The sequence below is a fragment of the Amphibalanus amphitrite genome, unplaced genomic scaffold (assembly GCF_019059575.1).
Source record: "Amphibalanus amphitrite isolate SeventyFive unplaced genomic scaffold, NRLGWU_Aamphi_draft 000449F_arrow, whole genome shotgun sequence".
In the NCBI taxonomy this organism is placed as follows: domain Eukaryota; kingdom Metazoa; phylum Arthropoda; class Thecostraca; order Balanomorpha; family Balanidae; genus Amphibalanus; species Amphibalanus amphitrite.
Genome location: NW_024881943.1, coordinates 507,674 through 518,933, shown reverse-complemented (window position 1 = coordinate 518,933; position 11,260 = coordinate 507,674). Strand labels below are relative to the sequence as shown.

Below are 11,260 nucleotides of genomic sequence, written 5' to 3'. Positions count from 1 at the left end.
TGGCAGAGGCGGTAAATGCCACACCGTGCGCTCCACCCAGAAGCCCGCACAAAGGTGCTCATTCCACGGAGCCGGCAGCGGATCATAGCACAGCAGAGAAACAAGGTAACTGGGTCCGGGCAGCACGCGGTACACGCCTCTCCCAAACGTGACGCAATCCAGGCCCGCATCAAGCCCGAGTCAATTATAAGGCGGATCGATTAGCCGGGCCCTCTATATGACGGCAGCCGCGGGCAACGGCCGCATTATTGAAGCAGTTCGGAGAGCCGCGGGCGCCGCGTGCGCTGCTCAATCAGTTGACAGCCGTCAACAGTGACGGGCGGCCGGGGCAGAGCTGACGGGCGGCAGCCGGGCGGCCGCGGAGGAAATGATTGATCCCGGCCGCCCACGCCGTGAAAACCGACCGAAACGCACGCAGCTCTGAGTTTTACAGAACAAGTCTGCCATAGCGCACAGTGTTTGATATCAAATGGTGGCCTGGGGCCATTTGCGCAGCCAAATAAATCCAAAATTTTTAGGGATGTTTTAGACTCACTCAGCTGAACACATAAAGCATATAATCTACATATCGCAATAAATAACTTTAAGTGAATGCAATTATTCATTGATGTCGAGTGATTGACAAAATGAACATACAGCTCAGGAAAAAGCGTTATAAAATCTTGCAACAAAAGCAGGCATTGCGCAACAAAGGGTGTCTCCCTCCCTCTCCTCCGTGTGACCGGACCGTTCCCTGGCCGGGCCCCATTCGGGCACCGCTGCTATCACCAGGATGACCGATCCCAGCCGCCTCCCAGGCGGCGCGCAGCGCTCTCGGCCCATTTCACCCGACATGGACAGCCACAAACTCTCCCAACTTTACTCGTCCGAGAGAATCGCCGACTCGGGCGAGAGCACACAAAGCGCCGGCGAGACACGGCGCCGCTGGGAGCTCCATAAACCGGGGGCCGAGCCGGCGCGGAACGGTCCGAGAGCACACACTGGGCCGTGGGTGTCCGGTTCCACGCCGCCCCCGGAGAGAACCAACAGCTGGGCAGAACTGCGGCACACCAGGCCGGTAATCTGCGAGTGCAGGCGGCGCTGCAGAGTTGTGCGAGACAGCGGAACTGGTCAAACTCACCGAGGGCGGTACTGGGAGCAGACCCATGCTGCCGGCAGTCTCCCCACCGGAGAGCCGGAGAGCAGCCGCGGGTGTCAGCGGTCGGCGGATGAGGCTCAGTCGCGCGTCCACCGCCGGAGGTGTGGGTTCGCAGAGAGACACACAGCGTTCTAACCACGGATCGTGGGGCGGATACCCAGTATTTACTCCACCATTCGAATCAGGACAGCGTTTTGTTGATCAAACTTCTGATTATGACCAACGGTGGCTCACTTCAAGAAACGCTCAGTCGCAGTGGACACGCTTTAGGTCCGAGGCCACACCACTGAAGGTCACCCTGCTCACTTCCGATAATTGTCGACAAAAACTCGGGTCTGATCAAATCATCGACATTGCCAATGCGAAAGCACGAAACACAATGCAAGTTAGTTCGAAACAATCGCACCGCGGAAGAAGTGCACTGGAATAGTCACCACTGCACTACCAACACTACCCGACACTACGAGCAGTCCGATGTCTGCCCTTCGACTGCCTGACGTTTCGGGCGACTGAGGCGGCGGGCGGCCAGGCGCGCACTGAGCGATATGACTGATCAGTGCCGATGGGAGCACCCCCACCTGCTGTCAGACGGGCGCCGGGCGGACCGACACCTGGCGCCACCGTCACAGCGGTGGAGAGACAGAACTACGCCGCCACAAATGGTGGAGACTTTGTGGAGTCACTGTCACAGCGGTGGAGAGACAAATCTACGCCGTGAGGCGGAGCCGTCACAACCGGTCGGAGCCTTGTGTGACCTTCATAGGGCTAGAGAGAGGCAGACACAACACGACGCGGGGCTAGGTAGCCATAATAGCCGGGAACTTCCGTCCCATACACGCTAGGCGACAAAGCTATGACGCGAGGTCAAGCAGCTGAAAATAAACGGAACATTGAGCAACGCTAATAAAGCTGGAAAGAAATAGATACGGTGCATGGTCGATTTGTGACACATCCCACAACTTGGAGCAGGAATTAGTGCTGGTGATATACCAGGATAAGCACTAAGCAGTCCGCTCAGAACTGTGATAACAAGGCACTAAGAACAGGCAGCTAGTTTTTATGTAACCGTTGGTAATTGGCAGATAGCGACACAGCTTTTTTCTAGTCGATAGATGCTGCTACCTGCCGACTTAGTGAGATTGGCGGATTACTGAAACAAGGTCAAGCCAAAAAAGGTTGCTTGTAACGGACAATGAAAACAGAAAGATAAGGCAGAAGTACGAACAAAACAGATAAAAAACGTCAAAATACTAATCATTGCATTCGTAAAGATTTTGACGATGCTCTGCTGATGAATTAAAAAGGTAATTAACACAAAGGTTGAGCACAGTGCAGCAGTTTAGCCCCACAGTCAGTGAAAGAAATATAGACAACAGTATTCCATCACCTGACATGGACACAAGCGGTGATACCGGTGCTGGCAGGAACAGGAAACCAAAACCCGTGAAAAGCCCCCCGGCCGGCGCCGAGGCCCCGCAGAAGCAGACAGTGCCCAAGGAGACGTGTGACACCGACCACCGCCGTCAGACGCCCGTCGCCGAGGTATGCCCCCATCACCGCCCGTCGTCGAGGCTGACCCCATCACCGCCCGTCGCCGAGGCTGACCCCATCACCGCCCGTCGCCGAGGTACGCCCCCGACTCCGACCATGGCCCGGGACCGGGCGCTGGGACAGACCCCCGCGGGTGGTCGGCGCCCGTCGGCCGGGGCTGACCCCCGACACCGCCGTCGCCCGTCGCCCGCAGCCCACCACCTGTTGTCGATCCATACCGCCACCGGCCCCGCCCGAACACAAACACACGGCATAGCGGGTCGATGTACCTGTCAGGACCGTCCGGCCGACAGCCGCCGCCGCCACCGCCGGCCTGCAACGAGCGGTACACAGAGGCTCGATCATGAGGACCATAGAGTGTCGGAGGGAACTGGAGACAGGAAAACTGGAGACGATTCCATCAGTCAGCGCTACAGAAAAGACCAGCCTACTCTCATCAGCTGCTGCCTATGTATGCATGTATGTATGTATTGACGATCAAGAGCAATCCACAATCGGCGTGGCGATTACACTCCGAGTCCGAGATTACACTCCGAGTCCGAGGCACTAAGCCCCTGAGTCTGTCTAGTGTGTAGTGTGTGACCCACGCTTTCCAAAAAGTGGATTTCCATTGTCCGATATCATTTACAGATAAGCGTCGATTGGAGAGCGACATGCATCAACCGATCACTTACAGTTACCTTTTTCGGGTGCATATCACAATCCGCTTAAAAAAAAAACGAAGTGCATCAATGCAGCACGCCACTGACGATCCCAATCACATCAGGCTACGCGGTCAACAGCTCGCAATCAGGCGGCTGCGATGCCCTATTCCGCGCTTTTCCCGCTGGCGAGCGGGTCAAGGGGCGCGTCTCTGCGCCCTGGGGACGACGCGCCAGCGCCGGTCTCAGGGGAACGGCCAATCGCCGCGCTACAGGTCGTTACGCCGGCGGCAAAACAGTCGGCCACGGCGCGGGAGGTCGGCCGCCGAGCTGGCAGGGATCGTCGGCTAACCCCGACCGGAGCCCCGGCTTTGGACGTGCTCCGTCTGGAGACGGCAGGGACTTCAGCTGTGCCGGGGTGAAAATAAAGGCCACCGGGTATACCGAAATGCATTGGTTAAGAGAGAATATTTTCAGCATTGTTTAGTTAAGTTACATAAAAAGAAACAAAGCAATATAGAATGAAAAAATTGTTCGCACCTGATTCATAACAAACAAAATATAATATAGTTTGAAAAAAAAAAACTAGAAAAAAAAATCAAAGTGAAAAAATAGGACAGACCAAATGCATCGGCGCTGACAAGGCAGACATGCTTGCTCATGGGTAATAAGGTACGACAGCTACAGGATGTTTTCGCTGAACGAAAAATAAAATAACCAAAGAGTGACAGCTTCTATTCCAGGAAAGTGGTAAGTACTATAGAAACCAATGTAAAAATAAGCCGTGTTATCATAAAATCATTCACGATATAGCTCCTTCTGATATTATACGTCCGCAAGAAAAACGCAGCCAATTTGACCGAAAAATCCGTTTCCGATTTGCGTCAGCCGTGTGTGAGCCGCGCGAATAGCCGTCCTCTCGCCGCTAGGCCGCGGGCTCAGGTGATCCATACGCCTCTCCGGGCCGGGGAGATCGCCCGCCGGCCGGCTGACATTTCTGCACCACCGATCCGCGGCCGTCCGTCAGCTTTATCGCACATTTGTCTGCCGTCCGAGTGTGCAGCCTCTCGGCCGCGCCTCCCCGCCGACAAATGAGGCGGCCACAGCGACGACGGATGCGTGCCGAACGCTCCTCCAAAACAGCCAAATTACCAAACTTGAAAAGAACTGGAGATGAAGAGAGCCGCATGTGTATTTGGAGGCCGAAATGGAAAGCGCGGGACAAAGCGGACTGAGGACAATACCGAAGACGAAAACAGACTGAGATCAAATATTGTCAAAGTAAATAATCTACGTGCAACAGTCGGTAAGAACATAAAAAATGCATAAAAATGAAGATAAGGGACAATATTGCAGTCGATCGAAAGCAATGATATATTGATCTATAACGGGTCATTTTTACGTGATTTTTGCGTATAACAAAAACGAACATAACACCCTATTTGAGATCGGAAATGAGCCCGTCACTGTATGAGGCTTGTGTTCAGTCCTGCGGTTTGTCTCCATATCACCAATAGTTGGTTGAAGTGGCATGTTTTCGCTGGAAACATTACGATTCCGCCCAGAAATGACCCCCGTGCAGCCTGGATGACGGCCCTAACTTGTCACGGACCAGCGGCGAATGTCGTATAAAGGACATACGACTACGGTCCGAATTTGCTCGGCCGTCAGTTGAGGAATGTTATTATTTCCAGGGGCATTTTTCAGCGGCAACAGCCCCACCGAGGCACAGAAGTCGGCGTCTGGCAAAAGGCTGTCCAGACACCAGCAAAGCCAAACAACGACCGAGAGGGGTGTGTCGAAACTCGAACCGTCCAGTTGTTGTCGATGGACATGATACTGAATGATATCACGCTACAGCCAGGACTACAAACCCTGCCAGCGACCTGCACAAGGCACATGGACAACGCACAACACAATACAGACACCGACTGACTTGAAACCAACGCCAAAGGATTTGATTAATTCGGAAACGGGTTCCATTTTCACTGGAATCGGAATCACATTACTGATCACTGATGAAACAGGAGCCTAAACACAATCAAGTGAACCTGTTGATTTATCAATAGTTCGACTGTCAGTACGTTTCGTGGAAGCGACATGACCGAAATCGATTCAGGGAAGCGAAATCAGGCACCATCATGGCCATGGGCAGTGGACACATTACTGTGGAGACAGACCCAAACATCGGGTACTGGACGTCTGACTTTAAACAACAGCACGGGAACAGCACACGAATGAAGAATGAGCCCGCCGGTACAGGCACATACGAGGTGAGCCTGCTGCCACATCAGTTCGGTGAGCGGTAAACGTCCGCCGCCGTTTATCACGGCCCAGGTAGAGGCTATTCACCTTGTCCACTTCCGCGCTGACGATATTCTGCTGGCCCTGGCCTTGGGAGAGACTACTCACCTTGTCCAGGTCGGCGCTGTCGCCGGTGACGGTGCGCTGCTGGCCCGCGCAGAGGCTACTCACCCTGTCTAGGTCGGCGCTGTCGCCGGTGACTGAACCCTGGTAGAAGCTACTCACCTTGGTCCAGGTCGGCGCTGTCGCCGGTGACGGTGCGCTGCTGACCCTGTGGACCGGGTAGAGGCTACTCACCTTGTCTAGGTCGGCGCTGTCGCCGGTGACGGTGCGCTGCTGACCCTGTGGACCGGGTAGAGGCTACTCACCTTGTCTAGGTCGGCGCTGTCGCCGGTGACGGTGCGCTGCTGACCCGGGTAGAGGCTACTCACCTTGTCCAGGTCGGCGCTGTCGCCGGTGACGGTGCGCTGCTGACCCAGCAGACGGTCCGTCTCCTGATCCGTGTCCGCCTCATCTGGCGAACAGAAAACAACGCGATCAGAACGGCGTGGGATGCGGCGCGGGCGCTGGGGCGCTCCCCATGATAGCACTTCCTTGATTTTGCTTGTAGTTATCAATTTCCCGAAAAAGAGTTTAGTGTGGGTTATTTCTGTGAACATTTCATGTCATTATAACAGCTGTCATTCGCATTCAGTCCGAACTTTTAGCTGACATTGATCGCTTTGACAGACAAAGAGAACTTTGCATTTTACATCACCATTCCTTTTGTGAAATGTTAGGATTTTAGCACACAGCTTCTGGACCGGTCCAGTCTAGAATACACACACAAATCGGGGTTGATGGGTACACACTTATCACAGGCGTCAGACCATTATGTTTTGCAAAAGCACGCCACGCTTGATTAGGCAGAAGCGCGGTCAGGGCTATGGATTTGGTTGGACTTCATTGAAAAACAAATGACGGCTAGAGCAAAGACTGTCCATCACTAGCATACAATCCTATATATCTACGAGTGTCTTTCTCTCGTAGGTTCATCTAGGAGCTGTTCTCTTGCTCCAAGCTGTATTAGGTTTCACTTCAGCTGGCGATTCCAGGTAGCCAGACACATATTTGAGCACCAATCTCTATGCCTAGTGTCCCGTCCCGGAAGAGATTCTGCTCGGCTCGCCGCCCGGGCGGTGACCAGCTCTGCAGTCTGCGGCCGCGCCCGGGGAGCGCCGCGCGGCGACCGGCCGCCGAATTACGGCCGGCTCCTAATCACGGCCAATGGACATGGCCGGCCGCCGCCAATGCATACCAAGCACAGCCGTCGACAGGCCGTCGTCGCCTGCCGAGAAACGGCGCTCTTCATGGGCGCCGCGCGGGCCGCAGACGCGTCACGCATGCCACAGGCGCGGCGCGCTGATACAGAGAATGTCCTCAGCGAGCCACGGGGACGTGGGAAGCACACACAGGAGTGTAGAAGGACACACACTATTGTCGAGGAACATGGCCGCTATGTAGGTATGGGCAGTTTATTCATTTATTTTCCAATTTGGTGTGGTGATGAAAGAAGCGTCATATAAGTAACAAGTGCAAAAATGTACTTCAGAGCTCCCATCCATTATGAGCTAGACCCTCTACCACTTGTCCATACCATACCAATCAGCTGCGCTATAGAGGTGCCTGTAAAGGCCCAGGCAGTATTGGGCGTCAGTGCCACTCGCGTCACCAGCCAGCCATTCATGACACGGCGCTGGGCACCAAACTGATATCGTGACCTGTCCGTATCAGTCCTGCGACCGGCGCTTTGTGCAGCGGCCAATGGCTGTGTCATTCAGAGCGGCCCTGGTGTGACTCCAGACTAAACCCCGCCCCCTCTCTTTCAACCTCAAGACTGCTGAAAGCCCGTCGCCGTTACCGTCGACACGCATTGGCTATACTGACCGAGCTCATTAACTCCTCCACTTCGCTAACCAATCGCGGGTGGCTGACACATCGCCGCACTTTGGCATCAGTGCAGTGGCGATAAAATCGTCTGATAGCGGAGCCAGCGCTCTGTCGAGCGGCCCGCAGACCGCGGCGAGAGCTATACCAGCCGCGCTCTCAGCCTCACACTGCCGCTAAAGCAGCGAGCGTTATCATCCATCTCAGCTGGCGGCCGCTGACACAAGTGCTTTGACTGAGGTCGAAAATAGCCGCAGTGTGGAATACTCTTATACGGTACTCTTCGTCATTTTAACCGACGACGCCACAACGTCGTAAAAGAGGAAACTGAGAGCCTACCCAGTGAGTACCCATGTGCTCCGTCATCAAAAGCACATATATCTTAATTTATTTTGGCAGCTAATTGTGCGCTTTGATCGGTCATCAAAAGTAAATGGCACTGAATTTATTTTGGCAGCGGAATGTCCACCATCATTACCCGACATTGGTGAGTGCTCATTCACACGCATTCCGATCAAGGAAATGCATGGGTTGAATCGGCCACTGCCGCCATCAATGTTATCGCCCTGAGCGCGTGACACTTTGCCGGTCGTTCAGTGAGCCCAGTCGAGCCATGAAACCAATCGCGCGAAATGGCCGCCATCCCTGACTGATATGTGTCCGCCGGGCTCCACCATGGAAATCGATGTGAATAACGGTGCAGTTCCGCTCTAGAATACAAAATGCGGCGAGCCATCAGCAAGTAAAACAGAAATTCAGCTACTGAGTGACACTATGAGGCATGTGGATGAATGTCGAACATCAATTTCCAAACACAGAGCATTGTGTGCCGAAGTTCCTGAAAGTCGCTGAATGCCTGCCACGACCCAGGAGGCTTTTACCACCCATCGCTGGTGGCATATGCATAATCAATCAAGGCATGGTGCATCCGTCAGTCATTTTCCCCAACGACAGCGCGATATGCAAAGCAACGAAATTGTGCCAGAATATACGCAACTGTGCATATCATCCGCATATGACCAACGCTGCTGCATAACAATCACGTACTGGAAGAAGTAAAAGTATGATGAAAACAAGGTACCTACTCAAATGTAGTTTTACTCTTTCACAAGGACAGACAAAACGTCAACTGGCTAATAAATGTATTTGAATATCCATCCATTGCAAGGTACCAACTATACATAGAACGACTAAGCGTAAAAGAAATTTCCTTTCATTGGACCCGTGCAATGTCTTCTAGCTCAAGAATCAACCCTTTAAAATCAACAGATTTTCAGCGACCACATTAGTCGAAGACTATCAGTTCCTGCGAAACATTGCCAGTTTCAGAGTTATTCCTGCCATTGCAGTTAAGGTATTTAAAACGCTTATTAGGGAAGGTCATGTTGCGTTAAATAAACTAAAAGTCCGTATATGCCTCATCGTATGAATTACATCATCATGCTAATGGCAGCGTGAACATATTCGTCCAGTCCTATCCAGAGTCCGATGAGCCGTGTCCCCTGCCGGTGACATATGCGCCCATTAGTGGCACACCGGTACCGAGCACCCTACCCCTGGCGGCCGGTGACGCCCCAGCTCAGTGGCTACCCTATCGGCAGAGCGGCCACTCAGCCGCACCATAAGCCAGCCAATGGGCTACTAATGGAGCGCGCGCTATGGGCCGGTCCCCGGGGCGGCCGGCTGCCACCGGCGGCGCCCATTAATTCGAGCGGCTCATCCCCAATTAACAGCGCGTGGCGGCCACGCCGGCTGCGGCCGCCGATATAAGAGCAGCTGCTCCGCGTGTTGGAGGCCGGTGTGACACAACTTTGCTGCTCCATTCCACCAGCTGGAAATGTACGAGAAGGAAAAATACCAGGGCAGAAAAAGAAACAGTGACTAGATTTCTAAAAAAAGCTCAAACGTCATACGTAAACCATGAGCTCATTTGTAAACTCATGCATATCTAAGAAAAATCGTTCAAAATTATTTTATTTACAGGTCTCGACAAATAGAAGACTTAGAAGCAAACAAGACGATCACTGCCGGAATAAGAAACGTATATAAAACGTCAACTTGCTCAAAGTTAAAGCTAGTAAGTCCTTTGCTAGAAAGCAATGTCAAATTCCTCTACATACACTATAAAGCCGGTAATACAAGAAAATGAAATTGCAACATTTCGTTAATTAAAAAAAAAACACACACACACACACACACACTGAACCACGCAGTCGCCAGAAGAGGCGACATCAGCGAGGTGCCAAGAGGTTAGCAGATACCCTTTAGCAGGCAGTGTCCGAGTCCCCTTACCGTCCGAGGACTCGTAGCGGATATAGAGGCCGAAGATCATGACTGCCAGGGGCGGCGGACCCCACCGCTGGAACCCAACACAACCGTTCGGACCGACCGTCGATCGGCGACGGCGCCGACGGCGGCGGCGGCCCCGGCCGGCGACGGTGGCGACGCCGCCCGGGGAGCCAGACCCCCACCCCCCCCGCCGTCCAGACTGCGGGAAGGGGGGGGCAAACGGCCCCGCAGACCCTCGCCCGGGTTTTAAGAGTCAGCGCTACAGCCCCAGAGTTTAATAATGTTAACAAACAGAAATGGGATAGGACGCTGAATGACCGGCGACTTCAGGCAAAACTCCGCCCAAATTTACCGCACTTTCAACTGAATGACACCGTTATTAGAGTAAAGGCATAATTACTTACAATGAATGGTGAGCTCCAAGTGCGCATTGCCTTTATTGTAGATCGGACTTTCGGAGCGCGACTTAATGACCTCTAGCAACGTCTACGGCACGATGTAACGCCGCGGACAAAACCATCGCTTTAATAATATACAGCCACACGAAGAAAGCTGGTTAAAGACATCCGAGAATCATGTACCTCAAATGTTGGGAAAATCCGTAGAATCAGCGCCAGCTCATGGGCTCCACTGCCGCACAACCCGTTCCGGCAATATTGTATATATTACCATGGCGTATGTGGACACCGGGCGCTCTATGAAAGGTAGAGATCGATCTAAGATGACCGCAACCCATGCGTCGAACTTCAATACAGGACGGCACCCAACATACAGCTGGATAACCCGCAACTTCGTATCAAGGATATCGATCCAGTCGACATATTTCACTCGAAACTATAATCCGTCATCAAATGTCCCATGAATTCCGTCGGCCGCGTCCGTTGCTAAGTTTCAGGTCATCACGGTACGACGACTGGCCCGCAATTCGCCTGACGGGTCACGAGTCACGACGCCGCGGCAAACAAGAAACGCGTCCGGTTCTTTTAGAGTTTGGCCAGAATAAAGGCGCAACTTAGATGAGGGCTGAGATCGAAAGCTATGTTTCAAGAACTGCGCTGAGCTATGGCTCGACGTGACCACGAAGGCCTCCTTGCGCATCGGGCTCAGCCTTGTGTTTGCAGGAACCTCTCAGCGGCGACTACGTCCGAGCACTGTCTGTTTTTCCAGCTGCTCGGAGGCCAGCAAGCTACAGGCAGGGTAAGTCCGACCCAAATCGGCCGGGCTGAGCGGTCCCGACCCCTTCCCGCCCCCACAGAACTAGCCCCTGCCTCGCTTCCTCAGGGCCCCGCCCAGTCAGCACTCTCTACCGGAACTAACCCCTTCCCCGGCCCGGTCCGGCCCGGTCGGCCCTCGCTCACGGGCCCGGTCAGCAGGAACAGCCAATCGCGCCGAAGTCGATGAATGAGACAGC

The 11,260-nt window shown here is 53.6% G+C and overlaps 1 protein-coding gene across 1 annotated transcript in view; it reads right to left on the bottom strand.

Moving 5' to 3' along the window:
• Positions 1 to 858: 858 nt before the first annotated feature.
• The window catches only part of LOC122391672 (histone-lysine N-methyltransferase 2D-like), a 74,630-nt gene continuing 64,228 nt past the window's right edge, over positions 859 to 11,260 (bottom strand). The window contains exons 7-9 of the mRNA XM_043385811.1: positions 6,066 to 6,148; positions 5,743 to 5,976; positions 859 to 1,080 (exon numbers count right to left, since the gene is read on the bottom strand). Of these exons, the coding sequence (XP_043241746.1) occupies positions 859 to 1,080; positions 5,743 to 5,976; positions 6,066 to 6,148 (539 nt within the window). The remainder of the gene's footprint in view (positions 1,081 to 5,742; positions 5,977 to 6,065; positions 6,149 to 11,260) is intronic.